The sequence below is a fragment of the Littorina saxatilis genome, linkage group LG1, assembly GCF_037325665.1.
Source record: "Littorina saxatilis isolate snail1 linkage group LG1, US_GU_Lsax_2.0, whole genome shotgun sequence".
NCBI lineage: Eukaryota > Metazoa > Mollusca > Gastropoda > Littorinimorpha > Littorinidae > Littorina > Littorina saxatilis.
In genome coordinates this window covers 54,724,296-54,740,249 of record NC_090245.1, presented here as the reverse complement: position 1 = coordinate 54,740,249, position 15,954 = coordinate 54,724,296, and the positions used below count along the sequence as shown (strand labels likewise).

The 15,954-nt window shown below is 47.6% G+C and overlaps 1 protein-coding gene across 2 annotated transcripts in view; it reads right to left on the bottom strand.

Annotated features, from left to right (window-relative positions):
• The window catches only part of LOC138974150 (uncharacterized), a 127,960-nt gene that overhangs the window by 28,847 nt on the left and 83,159 nt on the right, over positions 1–15,954 (bottom strand). For both annotated transcript variants that reach the window (XM_070346848.1, XM_070346858.1), the window contains 10 exons: positions 14,435–14,553; positions 13,186–13,320; positions 12,523–12,634; positions 11,603–11,772; positions 10,889–11,006; positions 10,402–10,649; positions 8,566–8,680; positions 1,822–2,114; positions 897–1,014; positions 165–385 (listed from right to left, as the gene is read on the bottom strand). In XM_070346848.1, the coding sequence (XP_070202949.1) occupies positions 165–385; positions 897–1,014; positions 1,822–2,114; positions 8,566–8,680; positions 10,402–10,649; positions 10,889–11,006; positions 11,603–11,772; positions 12,523–12,634; positions 13,186–13,320; positions 14,435–14,553 (1,649 nt within the window). The remainder of the gene's footprint in view (positions 1–164; positions 386–896; positions 1,015–1,821; positions 2,115–8,565; positions 8,681–10,401; positions 10,650–10,888; positions 11,007–11,602; positions 11,773–12,522; positions 12,635–13,185; positions 13,321–14,434; positions 14,554–15,954) is intronic.

The following is a 15,954-nucleotide window of genomic DNA, read 5'->3' as shown; positions in this document are numbered from 1 at the left end:
TATTTACACAGGCGCAAGTTGCTTTTTACTGGCTGGAAATCTTGCGAGCTGTGTCCCCTGGATGTCGGAGAAGAGTGACTTTCGTTTTGACCAGTCACAGCAGCATAGATAACCTACGGAACACACCAGCACGGAAACCGAAAAATACACAAGACTAGACTCACGTGACGACCCCATGATGGAATTTCCGGCAGTAGCCAGGTAGCCAGGCCTGAAGCCAGTGAAGCCGCCAGTGGTGACGGCTGTGAGGGGGAAGATGCTGGTAGCGTTGGGGTTCTTGGTCAGGTCCACAGTGGTGCCGTCTGGCTTGGTACACACCGGCTTGTCGCAGCATCCTTCTTTCACCAACGTGCACGCTGCTGGCACATTTTTGTAGCTGGTACACCTGGGGGGTGAGGAATGTATTGTAGATGTGAGGTGGTTGACCCACCCACAGGAAAGGATGGGGATTAAGGTGGGGGGAGGTAGAGAGAGATCGAGAGAGAGATCGAGAGAGAGATCGAGAGAGAGATCGAGAGAGAGATCGAGAGAGAGATCGAGAGAGAGATCGAGAGAGAGAGAGAGAGAGAGAGAAATAAGGACATTAATGGAAAGAAATAACAAATATTCGTCTTTACAAAGAAAAATGTGAAATCAAGCAAGCATTCTCAAACTTATGTCTCACATCTCAACAAGGATAACACTACCACTAAGAACAACACACACACACACACACACACACACACACACACACACACACACACACACACACACTTACACACGCACGCACGCACGCACCACCACCTCCTCAACCACCACCACCACCAACACTTCCAAAATACAAATAAAGCCAGCCCACAAGCCATCTGGCAAAACGAAACAAAAACTCGACAACACAGCATGCACAGCTGGCTTACTTGGGCTGACAGCTGTAGTATCCAGTTAGACCGTCCAGGCATGTGCAGTCGTAGTCACAGTTCTCTGACCACGTCTCCCCCTGTTTGTACATCTTGTTGTCCTTAGTCACACATCTGCCTGTAAGCAAATCAGGTCAAACATCAGTGAATGTTGTTTTCCTTGGTCAAACATCCGCCTGTAAGCAAATCAGATCAAAGTCAGAGCATGTTGTTGTCCTTGGTGACACATCTGCCTGTAAGCAAATCAGATCAAAGTCAATACATTTTGTTGTCTTTGGTCAAACATCCTCCTGTAAGCAAATCAGATCAAAGTCAGAGCATTTTGTTGTCCTTGGTCAAACATCTGCCTGTAAGCAAATCAGGTCAAACATCAGTGCATGTTGTTGTCCTTGGTGACACATCTGCCTGTAAGCAAATCAGGTGAAAATCAGTGGGTTTTGTTGTCCTTTAGTCACAAATCTGCCAGTAAGCAAATCAGGTCAAAGTCAGTGCATTTTGTTGTCCTTTGTCACAAATCTGTCAGTAAGCAAATCAGGTCAAAGTCAGTGCATTTTGTTGTTCTTTGTCACAAATCTGCCAGTAAGCAAATCAGGTCAAAGTCAGTGCATTTTGTTGTTCTTTGTCACACATCTGCCAGTAAGCAAATCAGGTCAAAGTCAGTGCATTTTGTTGTTCTTTGTCACACATCTGCCTGAAAGCAAATCATTTTAATCATAAACTAAACTGAAAACTATTATAAATAGACCTGAACACGGTGCCAATCTGCAATGAATCTGAACTGCATAATAAATGGATCCGAAAACTGCATAAAACAGCTATGGATCCAAACACTGCATAAAACAACTATAGATCAGTAAACTAAAGATTTCTCTGCACACCGCTGAAACAGCAACTAAACAGTAAGCAAATTCTGTGTTCAGCTTACCACGCAGACCGCCGATGTTGGTATTGGTAGGGACAGAAGCGCCACCATGCGGCAGATTATTGCCGCCAGTGATGGTTCCTTGGACAGGTACGATGATCTGGTCGACAGGGGTGGTGCCATGGGGACCCTGAGGATTCTGGGTGGGACCAGGGGTGGGCAGACTGCCAGCTGTCAGCTCGGGTATCGGGTTGTAGGCACCGTGGCCAGGCACGTTACACTGCACAGACGAACAGCACTGGCCGGGGATGTTGATCTTGTTGCAGTAGGTGGGCAGTGGTGGCATCAGCGGGCACCTGTCATGGTCAACATTGCGGTGAATGCAAGGACAATGTAAGGACAATATTATTATTCTTCTGCGTTCTCATTGCGACGTAAGGACAATATAAAATCTTTAGTCTGAGTGAACTGGGTCTGAGTCTGAATTGATAAAAAAAAACCGGTGGACCCCCGCCTCACACTCTTTTAACACCACCAAAAGTCTATAAAAAAAATAAAAAAAACAGGTCACAATTAAAAGAGAGGAAATTAGGACATTATTAGATGAAGGTAAACTTACAACAACAGGCATCAACTATTGAAGATTACTTTCAAATAAAACTGAATAACTGATTCTCCCGGAGAATGTCAGCAACTGTCTGCTTCACAAGAGTGGTTCGTGACAGTCTTTCCATCATACATGTATAATCGAAAATTTTTAATTAAATTTTGATTTAATATAATATACTTACCCAATTCTTATGAATGCATTGACTTTAGTCCCACATGCTAGATGTCGAAAAAACCTCTCAAATTACCTGCCCTTAGTAGGGTGGTAACCAAGCTAAAAGCGACGCCATAGCCGTTGCTATGGCCTGACCTTGCTCGGTTACCCATAACACCCTGCGCACCACGTGAGCGCCCGCATCCGTAATAATCATTCGAGACTATTAATCAAACAAACACCCCAAGGACATAATCCAGCGGGGATGGATGGGAGGGTATTAACTATAAGAATTGGGTAAGTATATTATATTAAATCAAAATTTAATTAAAAATTTTCGATTTAATCACATATTCTTACTCCAATTCTTATGAATGCAGATTCCTCCTAAAGGTGGAGGGAACCTACTTATGTCCTTGTAAGAACCTGCCCTGCAGCAACTAAAACCAGCAATGAACTGGAGCCGTCTAGCCGCGTGCAGGAGATATCCCAAAGATAGAAACCGATGAACACATCATCTGATCTCCAGTAAGCCGTTTGCAAAGCTTCGCCTAGGCGACCAGAACGCAACACGGCAATAAATGTAGCAGAGCCCCTAGAGAGAGACAAATAAAAGATGTCTCTTTCGCTCCATAGTAAAGACATAAGAACCTGAGCTAAAGCTCGTGGTTCCAAAAGACAGAAACGTCAAAAAAGGGATTAAAAAAGTCTAACCAGACAGTTAGAAAATCCGAATCTCCCGGAGCGAGAATCCTCCCAAGAGGAGGGAATCAAACACCAGAGGATATTGACCAGGTTTCTGAAACCCCAAAACCTGGCCAAAAACCGTGAACAAACGGCACCAAAAGCCCTAAGGCTACATCCTCTGGCAAACCCCAAAAACGCATGCGCCTCACTGCCCTATAGGGCTGAGGCCCAGAGTAAGTAGAACAAAGTCCCACGCGCTAAACAAGGGGGAGCCTCTAAACCTCATAAAACAAGGTCCTTGATCATGCCCACAAGAGCGCCATGAGCAACAGAAGAGAGGCCTATTTGTTTCAAAACAGCTGAGATAGCCGAGACGCCGGAACCTCAAAGAAGAGGCCCAGCTGCCCAAAGCCAAAAACTGAAACAGAGGTGAAAAACCACCTGGCTTGAGAGAGGGGCGCTAAGGAGTTGCACCCCCGCTCTAAATCCCCAATTGGCCAAAGAGGCCAAAAAAGGAGCATACACAGATAAAGTGGAGGAAATATATGCTTCGTGCCCAAAGACCAGAGTCAGAACCCATGATCTAAAACACAAACAGCACGCCTCCAGACCCGTAAGCAGATGGGCCAACCCCTGAGCAAGCCCTGAGAGGACCTGTTGAGCGAGTCGGCCAGATCGCAGAGCTGGCCGGGGAGATATTCCCCTGAGAAAATGATTTAGTGTGAAAACCTAATCAGAATCCCTTATACTCTGTCTGACAGGGAGTGAGAACTTGCTCACCCCAGCTAGTACACATAAGAAGCAACAAACGAATTGCCCGAATGCAACAGGACATGCCTGTAAATAGCCAAAAAGGAAAGGCTAGTAGACTAAGAGCTACTGCTCCTAACCTCAGGCAAAAGAGAAGCCCAAGGATTTGCGTCTACATCACAGCCTCAAGACTGCAATTGCCAGTGCAGGCCCCATCTAGACGAAAACGCATCCATAAAGCGGTCTAAGTCCAGGGGGAAACAAAGCTAGGGAAAAAAGTCCCCTGAGCGATCCAAAAGGATTCCAGCCACCTTCCCGCGTGGAGGAACCCACTCTGGAGGAGGACCCTCATGTCCCAGACCTGTGAGGCCGAACCCCCCAAAAAACTTGAGGAAAGACTAGAGGGCCAGCATAGCTATCGATACCGTCCGACCGAAGAACGGGTCTAAAGACCCCGCAGAGGCCTGCTCTCGTGCCGGTCTGGCAGTGAAAAGAGCTTAAAGCCTCCCTATTCTCTCTTGTGTGAAGAATAAACCTTCCAAGAGACAAAGTCGAACAGCATGCCCAGGTAAAAAAACCTGGGATAAAGACAGCTCGGAATTTTGCCTGGTTACTGAGAGCACCAGACAAAAAGCCTGGTTCAACACCAAAAGAAAATGCAGCTGATAAGCTGATTGACCTTGAAAAAGCTCAACCAGCCCCCGAGATAGTCCAGAGACCAACACCCCCAGAAACCGAGCCCTTTCCTGTGTGCATAAACGCAGAAGGAAAGCTCATGTGAGAGCACCGAGGAAAATCTCAGCCAAAGCTGAAAGCTCTAGCCCATGCCGACCCACCTCCCGCAGAGAGGGAGGAGACACTGAACCAAAACACCCCTTTGTAACCGGGAGCGCATAAAAGCGCTGCCAGAGGTCCAAGAAGGAAGGGAAAGATTCCAGCTATTGAGTAGGTTTTAACAACCCCCGAAAAAGCCTGACCCTTGCTTCCTGCAATCAGCATGAAATCAAACCCCTTGTAAAGGAAGGAGATCACACCAAGCAAAAACAATGTGGGCCTAAAACGTCACCGAGAAACTTCTCCGCTCAGTGACGACCCTAGCCCAAGCTGCCAGCAGCCTGGCTAAAGCCTTATCCAAGGCATCCTCCCTAACCCAAAAGAGCGTTCAGGGAGGATAAGATTGCCTATAAGAAAGCACAGAAGAGAGTCTCAACCAAAGCAGAAAACTCCAAACCATGCCATCCTAGCTCCTCCAGAGAGGAGAGGGAGGAATAACATCATGAAAACTCCATGTTCCCTGTGGTCTGTAAGCGAAGCTAGAAACTAGCCCCTGGCAATAAAAAAGTCCGGATCAGACCCTGAGCCTGAAAAATTCCCTGCTATCTTCTTCCGCACTAAAAGTGAGGACGAAGCAGCCTGAAACCCCAAAGCCAGCAGACCCCTGCGTATGAAGCAGCGGGAAAGGAGTAGGCTGAAGACCACTATCCTAAGGTGCGGATCAAGCCAAAAAGTGTGGCATGTGGTAGGCAATCACCGCAAACTCAGCAAATGAAACAAATTGCGAGAAAGCCTGTGAAAACCCAAAGCCATCCCGGAAGAGGAAGGAGGAGAGACACCCCCAACCTATCCGGGACAAAGTAAACTGCAACAGCAGCCGCTCTATGTATGGGAAGCCTACAACCAGTAGGCAACCCTATACACTCCCCCTCCTCAAACAAGGAGTCCGAACCTAACCACCAGTTGTGTAAAACACAAAAGGAGGGGAGACAGGGGAGGTCGCGCACTAAATACTCCTGCCGATAACACCGCCAAGAGTGTGGATGAAAAGCGTGATCAGTCTCTGACTGCCAACCCAAAACCGCCCACCTGAACAAGAGGTGGGGGGAAGAGGGGTTGGTAACTGGCACAGATCTCTGCCGAGAAGGAGAGAGAGTGGAGAAACAAGACAAAGCCGGGCCCGGCGCGTCTTACCCCACCCGCTGTGCGAGAGAAGCATCCCAGTGCTAAGAACCAGACTACCTGGTTTGAACCACAACTCACCCCAAGTGGGGAGGGGGGTGGTCCAGCACAGCCGCAACCCCTAGAGGGGGTAAGGACTGAAACAGAGAAACGGCCGTAAACGGCCGATCCTCGCTCGTCCACCTGCCGAAGTCAAGTAGCCCTATCACTCACCCACCCCTAGGAGGGGGGGGGGTGACCTATGCTGGCTAAGGACAATGACCACTGGCCAGGCGATACTATAGCCGAGTCCCCGCAGACCATTGTGAATACAAAGAATGGGAGACTGGAGAGAAAGAGTATGTTCTGTCTCCGCCTGTCCCAGGTAGACAGCCGGCACAGCCCGTGCAGAGAACAAAACGGAGCAAAGCTCATTGTTCCCTGACCACTGTGCGAGACACCCTGCCGAGAACAAAAGAGAGTCAAGCTCATTGTTTCGCGACCGCTACCCGCGACAAGCGCGGGCAGCTAACACAGCACCTGTCCCCAATGGAGCAGAGAAGGAGTATGTAACGTAGCCTGGAAAGCCGTACATAGCACCCCCGCTGTGAAGAAAGGCCTGAGCCACGCCATGCCCCGGATGGGGAGGGGGGTGGCTCTTCACAGCAGTAAGAGCGACGGAGAGAGACGAACCGAAAAACGGCCGACCCCCCTCCGTCCACCTGCCGTAGTCCTATAGCCCACCGCCCACCCACCCCGATAGGGGAGGAGAACGATTGTCAGGCCAGGACAATAGAGGCACAGACTATGAAGACAGTCTAACAGCGCCCACCCCGTCCAACCCAGAGGGAGGGAAAGGGTGGACCCGCGACAAGCGCGGGCAGCTAACACAGCCACCTGTCCCAAAAGGAGCAGAGAAGGAGTATGTAACGAAGCCTGGAAAGCCGTACATAGCACCCCCGCTGTGTAGAAAGGCCTGAGCCACTCCATGCCCCAGATGGAGAGGGGGGTGGCTCGTCACAGCAGTAAGAGCGACGGAGAGAGACGAACCGAGCAACGGCCGACCCCCCTCCGTCCACCTGCCGTAGTCCTATAGCCCACCGCCCACCCACCCCGATAGGGGAGGAGAACGATTGTCGGGCCAGGACAATTGAGGCACAGACTGTGAAGACAGTCCAACAGCGCCCACCCAGTCCAACTCAGAGGGAGGGAAAGGGTGGAACGCTGCTCCAGCCCCCACCCGATCCCGCCCGGTGGGCGGGAAAGAGTGAGCCACTGATACCCCACCCCACCCTGCCCCAAATGGAGCAGAGAAGGGGTATGTAACGTAGCCTGGAAAGCTGCCACCCGAACGCGCCCGGGGGGCGGGAAAGGGTGGGAAGCTAACACAGCCCCCTGCCCGCAAAGGGCAGAGTGGGACAAGCCCAGGCCGTGACTTACCGTGCCCCCTCTCTCCCTCTCCCACCAGGGGAGAGAGCTGACTTCCCACCGCAGCAGTGCTAAAAGCAAGCTGAGCGGGAAGAGACAGAGAGGAAGCAGCAGCCCCCTGCCTCCAATGGGACAGGGATGGACCAAGGCCAGGCTGCGACTTACCATGCCCCCCCTCTCCCTCTCCCACCAGGGGAGAGAGCTGACTTCCCACCGCAGCAGTGCTAAAAGCAAGCTGAGCGGGAAGAGACAGAGAGGAAGCAGACCCCCTCTCCCTACGGAGAGAGTGCTCGCGAACAACCCAGTCTACCAGTGGCAGAAAGGACTAAACCGAACTGGCCCTTTGCACTAGACCTCAGTGCGAAGCTGACGAACGGGAGGGCGGGAACCGCCGATCGCGCCTGAAACAGCTGAGAATATAGACACAAAACATCGTTAAGTCCCCCCAAAAGGAGGACATCGACTGATTCCTCTTACGCAGAGAAAGGGGAAAGAATAGCCACACGGCCACCCCCCCCCCCCCCCCCCCCCATCAGTCGCACCGACGACGATCCAACAAAAAGTCTATAAGAAGCCTAAAGGCTGATTAACCCCAACAGGGGAAGCGAGCTGTGAAAGAACTGAACCCGCCCTCGGAGGGATAGGAACATAAAAAGAAGTGCTGTTTGACGGATCTACGACCCGCATAATAGGCAAATCAAAGTTCTTAGGCTACTCTTAGGTATAGTTTTCTAAACCAGGCTAAGAGCCTTGTCACCTTCCAGTCTCGCGCCACGTTTAGCTTTGTTGTCGGCCATTTTAAGACCGGCGAAAAACAGTCACCCAGAACAAAAAACTTCTGCGTGCGTGTTCAACACAAAGCTATCAACATTTATACCAAACATGAACAGGAAAGATCTCACCAAAAGGTAGACGGACAGGTAGACCCCCAAGAACCGGCTAGTCTCAAGGACGAGCAGGCATGTGAAGGCCAAAAGTGAGAGCGAAATTCGGACACGTCCACCGTGTGTTGTCGAAAGTCGAGAATGATTATTACGGATGCGGGCGCTCACGTGGTGCGCAGGGTGTTATGGGTAACCGAGCAAGGTCAGGCCATAGCAACGGCTATGGCGTCGCTTTTAGCTTGGTTACCACCCTACTAAGGGCAGGTAATTTGAGAGGTTTTTTCGACATCTAGCATGTGGGACTAAAGTCAATGCATTCATAAGAATTGGAGTAAGAATATGTGATTAAATTAGTCTTACTTTGATGTGCAGGTGTAGTCTCCAGTAGTCTGATCGTCACAGACGCAGACGTAGTCACAGCCATCCTCCCAGTTATCCCCCTGCCTGTAGGCCTTGTTCTTGTACACACACGCATCTGGTTGCAAAAAACCCCACATTTTTCTTCAATGAAACTGTCTGTACTATGTAAACTGAACTGTTTTGTGAATGCAGGTTCCTTCAACTGTGATTTCTTCATACAGGTTCAATTGCTCTATGCCTCAGACAAACTTTTTTCTGGTTCTGCAAACCTGATTTCCATAGCACAGTATTCACTCCGTAAAGACCAGGATTTTCCAATGAAAGAACATTTCCTCCCAACGGACATGTCAGTTCCAACTTTTTTACATCCACAGCTCAATCAGTCTTATTGAAAATCATAGGCTATTTGCTATAAGAAAGACTTTCTGGTTGCTCCATAAGGTCTCCAAAAGTTCAGGACACTTTTTTCTGTACTTGGAAAATGAGATAGCTCCAAATTAAATTACATATCTTAACCCAACTCACATATAGCAATTTACTTCAGTCTAGTGCTAGAACGCTGTATCGCATCACCTTGGTAACAAGGGAGGCCACTCTAAAAAAAAGAGCTACCTTGACCCATAAACAGGACAAAGTCACGTGACTTCCTGACCTTGCCGCCATATTGTAATCATTCTCGAGAATTATAAGAGAAAAAACGGCATGCTATTTTTTTTCTCCGCATGTTCAATTATATGCATCACCAACCCATAGACTACACTGCTAGCTACAGTCAAACCTGTGCTAGAAAACCACCTCTTGACAATGACCACCTACCCATTATAACCACCCCAAAGAAACCCCAGACAAGGTTGTTTTTATTCTATAGAATTCACCTTTCCCTAATGACCAACCATCAATAACGATTACTTTTGGTCAGTCCCCTTGGATGGTCGTTATAAAGACAAGTTCAACTGTAGATACTCAAGTCTGCCTCCAATTACGCTGAGGACAGTGTAACTAGGCATTTTCTCTTATATAATTCACCTTTTTCTAACGACCAACCATCTATAACGACTACTTTTGGTCAGTCCCCTTGGATAGTCGTTAATAAAGACACTTTCACTTTCAAGCTCGGCTTCCTGACGAGTCGACGTAAACTGATTCTATCAGGATAAGTTTTGTGTTAAGATTTGTTTGTCTGTTCACTTAAAAGACTATTGGGTCGACATATCTGTGAATGTACTGTTTTGTCAATAACAAACGTTCCAACAACCTACCTTTCTTGTGTTTTGATTCTGAATTTTGGAACGTTGGCAGTCTCTTTGTTTTTGGATTTACTTTCATTGCTGTTCCCAAGTAAGAATTTCCCTTGTAAAAACATCCTCCTTACTTTTATTTGGGAATCTCTCTCTCTCTCCCTCTCTCCTTCACTTATGCACAGACACACACACACAAGCATGCATGTATACACACACATGTAGGTATACACACACACATGCGCGCACACGCATGATGCATACACACACACACACATATACTCTTTGTCTCTCTATAGTTACTCTCATCTGCCTCAAATTAGGCTTGGGCCAGTGTAGTTTCTATACAATTCACCTTTACCTAACAACCAACCACCTCACCTGTAACGACTTCTTTTGATCAGTCCCCTTGGATGGTCGTTACAAAGACAAGTTAATTCAACTGCAGATACATGTACTCACGTCTGCCTCCAATTACGCTTGTGCCAGTGTAGGTAGGCGTTTTCTTCTATATAATTCACCTTTCCCCGACGACCAACCGTCTATATAACGACTACTTATAGTCAGTCCCCTGACAAGTTCAACTGTAGATACTCACGTCTGCCTCCAACGACGCTGGGGCCGGTGTAGCTAGGCGTGAGAGGGCCCCTGCCGTTAATGACGACGTGGGAACCCAGCGGCACGATGTTGGTGACACCTGGGGGCAGGAATGGAGCCAGTGTGGGCTTGTTGTTGCCCACAAGCACGTTGAGATGGCCGGTACACTCAGGCTGCTTGCAGCACTTGTCTGTCGGGTCTGGTACCAGCTTGTTGCAGTACGAGGGCAGGGAGGAGAACACTGGGCATCTAACAACAGGGGTGACACAAATCAGAAAAAGGTTAAATTATTGGAACACTTAATTCAGGACAAAACAACACGTTCACAAGACCCTAACTGCCTTTAAAGTGGAAAAACTAGAGATACAACAGACGTGCGTGCGTGCGTGCGTGTGTGTATGAGTGTGTGTGTGTGTGTGTGAGCAAGTGTATGTTTGTTTCAGATTTCAGATTTTTTGGAGGGATGGTCAATTAAGAAGTGCATGTACCTCTCTGTGCAAGTGTATTTTCCTTGTGAAGCGTCGTCACACTTGCAGCTGAGGGAACACCCGTCATTCCACGTGTCTCCTGTGCTGTACTGTTTGCCGTCCTTGTACACACACTTGTCTGAAACCGTAATTTCAGCACAGTAAATCATTGCTGTTCCCAAGTAAGCATTTCCCTTGTAAAAACATCCTCCTTACTTTTATTTGGGAATCTCTCTCTCTCTCCCTCTCTCCTTCACTTATGCACATACACACACACACACACAAGCATGCATGTATACACACACATGTAGGTATACATGTACAAACACACATGCGCGGGCGCGAACACGCATGATGCATACACACACACACATACTCTTTGTCTCTCCCCCCCCCCCCCCCCTCTCCTCCAGCCTGCCCTGGCAATGGAATGTGACTGTCTAAATGGCGGGGGCAAAACAACAATACATGTTAAAGCAAACATGTGCCCATGGGTTTACGTTGAAGTTGCAGCCCATGAACCCAGAAAAGAAGAAAGACCACCCAGAAATCTGAGAAAATCAGGTCATGAAAAGAAGAGAGTCTTAAAACAGAGTTAAGTCTTCAGAGGTTATGAACTAATATTCTGAAAAAGCAAGGTCGTGAGCGTTGGGAGTGCGGGGGTGGGGGTGGGTTGAGTCCTAAAATGGGGGTTTGGGGGGTGGGGTCTCAAGAGGGGTGTGCTGCGTTATCTACCTTGGGGTACAGTGACAATGCCACCTGCAGAAGGTGTGGGTGTGGCAGTGACACCAGGTGAGACGGAGTAAGGAGGCGGGGTGCCCGTGCACGAGGCCATCTTGCAGCACTGGTCCTTGGGGTCTGGTACATAGTGGCAGCCTTGGGGTAGGAAGAAGAAGGTGGTGCACCTGCAAACCCCAGGATATTTTGTTTGTTTGTTTGCTTTACGCCCAGCCGACCACGAAGGGCCATATCAGGGCGGTGCTGCTTTGACATATAACGTGCGCCACACACAAGACAGAAGTCGCAGAACAGGCTTCGTGTCTCACCCAGTCACATTATTCTGACACCGGACCAACCAGTCCTAGCACTAACCCCATAATGCCTGACGCCAGGCGGAGCAGCCACTAGATTGCCAATTTTAAAGTCTTAGGTATAACCCGGCCGGGGTTCGAACCCACGACCTCCCGATCACGGGGCGGATGCCTTACCACTAGGCCAACCGTGCCGGTCCCCAGGATATGTTTTGAGAACATGCTCCAGATATATAGCTACATGCAGCCTTCATTTGTACATGTACATGTACAATGCCTGCTAGAAGACAGAAAGAAGAAAGAAAGAAAGCAACATTCTCGACTAAAATGCTAACAAGATTCTTAAACAAAAGAGCCCCACTCAAGCAACTATGCTGAAACGTAGTGAAATCTAAACCAACCAAGCTTTTACACAAGAATGCAAAGAAAACTGATCCAATAAATTCTGTTTACTCATCTTCTAACTAAGATTAATTATGTTTTGAGCAGTTCACATGTCCTTTCCTGTCAGCCAAACTGACTGAGCTTCCATGCCAGAATGCAAAGAAAACTGCTCCTATAAATTCTGTTTACTAATCTCCTAATTAAGATCGATTATCTTTTTAACAGTGCACATGTCCTTACCTGTCAGAACATCTGTACTGCCCACGTGCAGCATCGATACACTCGCACTTGTAGTTGCACCCATCGTCCCAAGTCTGGCCATTTCCATATGCTACACCCTTGTAGATGCAAGCTGAAAAATGAAGTGAAACAGTGACAGTGAACAGAAACCTGGGATAAATCAAATGCAGGTGAAAACCTACAGAGTTATGTTCAACACAGGTGCACATCCACAGAAAAAACTAAACTGTAAGAGTTAAAAAAATAAACAGGGAAGGCTGACTTGAATATTCATTTCCGTTTGTGAGAATATCTCTCCTTTCATTTGCTTCTACTGTCTTTAATCATGAACAATAAGACTGTTCTAACCACACAACCTGTGGAGAATCAAGAAAACTAACAGCTCCAGTAAAGGAAAAAACCCAAAGAAAACAAAGTTTAAATAAACTCGATAAACACATCGTTCACTTTGAGCCTGACTTCTTCGTCCAGAAAAGTTGCAACTTCATCCCAGCTACGGCGAAGCTTTGCATGTCAAAATTTGTTAAGCAAAGTGTAGGACGAAGTACTTTGCCGTAGCTATAAATCTTCGGTAAAAAGATTTTGTGCAGTCTTCGTGAATATGACTTCGGTCTTAACATATCTACTAACATCGTCTAATCCGAATAAGGCAACAAGTCTTACTGCTTCTGCCACCTCCAGTGTTAGAAGTGAGAGGGTTGATGCCGTTGGGGTTGTTGCCTCCTACACCGGTGATGGTACCTCCGACCACTCCCACTGGCGTGTCTGTAGGGGGAGGGGGAGTCTCTCCGTTGGGTCCTGTGGAAAAGATCAACTAATGTGAAATCTGTGCAGCTTGTGACAGACAAGCAGGCACGAGGAGACTGGCAAGTTAGTTGAGAGGAATGTGGTGAGAGTGGGAGAAATGTGGTCCTTCTTCTTCTTCTTCCGTGTTCGTGGGCTGAAACTCCCACGTACACTCGTGTTTTTGCACGAGTGGAATTTTACGTGTATGACCGTTTTAACCCCGCCATTTAGGCAACCATACACCGCTTTCGGAGGAAGCATGCTGGGTATGTTCGTGTTTCTATAACCCACCGAACTCTAACATGGATTACAGGATCTTTTCCGTGCGCACTTGGTCTTGTGCTTGCGTGTACACACGAAGGGGGATAAGGCACTAGCAGGTCTGCACAATTGACCTGGGAGATCGGAAAAATCTCCACCTTAACCCACCAGGCGCGGCCGGGATTCGAACCCACGACCTTCCGCTCTGGAGGCCGGCGTCTTACCACCAAGCCATTGCGCCTGTCAATATGGTCATTGACAAATGGGGATTGGGAAGAGGGGAGTAAGAACAGGGGAAGGGGAAACTACCTTTTTGTTACCCTCAATGATGCAACGGGTCAATTGCGTCGGGGGTGGAGTGGGGGCCGAGGTTTGGGAAGGGAAGGGGGGGGATTCATTTGGAAAACGTTATTACCGTTAGTTCAGACTTCATTTACCCAAACCCCTGTAGAGAGAAACGGAATGAAGGTTTAGAGATATGGATGTGAGCCAGGGTGGATGCCAGGGTGGATGCCTGGTTGGGTGCCAGGGTGGATGGAAGATGAAGGACATTTTAAAAAATGTGTTAAGGCTGCTATGGAAGCTTAATTACCAGTACAGCATCCCTTGAAATTGTCAAGAAATTTTAAAAGTTGAAAATCAGAGCTTACCAATACCCTGTCACTTGGTATCTTAAAAAGATACACAGCTACTTCTAAATCTTAAAGAAAAGATAAATTCAGTTACAGACACTGTTTATTGATGTTTATTGATGACAAGTTCTTAATCAGTACAAATCTAGCGTGACTTGAACCTGCTATCCATGTCCAAACACGTAATTTCAGCAATATTTATCCAGAGAGACAGAAAGTTTTGTCAGACCTACCATTGGTGAAGCTTTGTCCGGGCTTGGGGTAGATATTACAGTCGGGCACCACACAGCAAGGGTCTGCAGGGTCCGACTTCAGCGTGCATGTTGACGGAAGGTTGTTGAAAGTCTTGCATCTGAAACATACATCAAACACCATGAAAATAATTAGACCTGAGAACAAAAGGAAGTGAGCGCTCTAAATGCATACAACATGTACAATAGTCAGAGTTAAGTGAGAGTTATGCGGAATCTGAATCTCATGACGCCTGAGAGAACATTAGCATTGAAATAAACAAGCAACTTCATCCTCTGAAAATAATTAACACACTGAAAATAGGAATCCACAAACAAATACTGTTGGGTTGTCTGTTGTTCTCAGCAACACATATGCTGTTAAAGTTAATGACAGGAGAAAAACACATGCATTCTTGAAGTGTTTTTACATTCTGATTAATTTAATCACACTGCTCGAGTTTGCTTGTAACTTCCGTTTCCACTCACACATCAGCCTTTAATGTATGACGAGCAGGCAAGGTCCTTAGAGGCGTTTCAATGAAGTTCTTGCAAACATTACATCCTCAGTTTTATGAGTAATCACTACAGTAAAACCTGTCTCTAACGGACACCCTTGGGGAATGGAAATAGTGTCCCTATTAGACAGGTGTCCCTTCTTCACAGGTGGAGGGGCCGGGGCAATATTTTACAAAGAGCACGTAAAATGAACAAGACACTTTTTGTCAGTCCTGTAGTATGTATTTATTGGATTGAACATGAGACTCACTGAAAATGTGAGTAAACAAATGATACATGTAGCAAACAACAATAGCAAACAACAACAACAACATCCCCCCCCCCCCCCCCCCCCCCGCCACCTACCCCGTTCCCTACACACACTGTGCATTCAAACTTACGCAAGTCGGACGTCACAAAGCTAAAAATAGCTGACTCTTCATCAGTCATTCAACGGGAAATTCCGCAGTGTGTCTCGACCAAATTGGGTCAGCTCTTGTTTCATTCAGTTTTTCTAGTCTCAGCATAAATGCATGGAACAGAAATTTGGCTGTGTTAACTATTGTTTCCTTCGAACGATTGTTTACAAAGAGAGAGAGATCGAGAGAGAGATTAGTAGGAGGGGGGAAGGGGGGAGTGGTAAATGATAAATGGTTGCCATACCACTCCCATACCACGTTGTTCAGGTCTTCATATTGCGTTTTCCGACGTTTCACAGTTTTTTGGTCGATTCGCGCACCTGACTCCCACTCCTTCATCACGTCTTCTTTTTCCGATTTGATCCTCGCGATCTGTGTTTTACCACATCCCATCTCCTTCGCCACATCTCGGCATGATTGGCCGCTATCTAGTTTTTTCAAGGCAGCGACACGCTGCTCTAAAGTCAACGCTTTTCTTTTTCCTGCTGGAGATTCCATTTTCAAACACAGTAGTCTACTGTTGCTTTTGGTTGTGACTGTATCCACAATGCGGAAAAGCGAAAGTGAGCGAAAGTGAGCAAAGCGAAAGTGAGTGAGCGAAAGTGG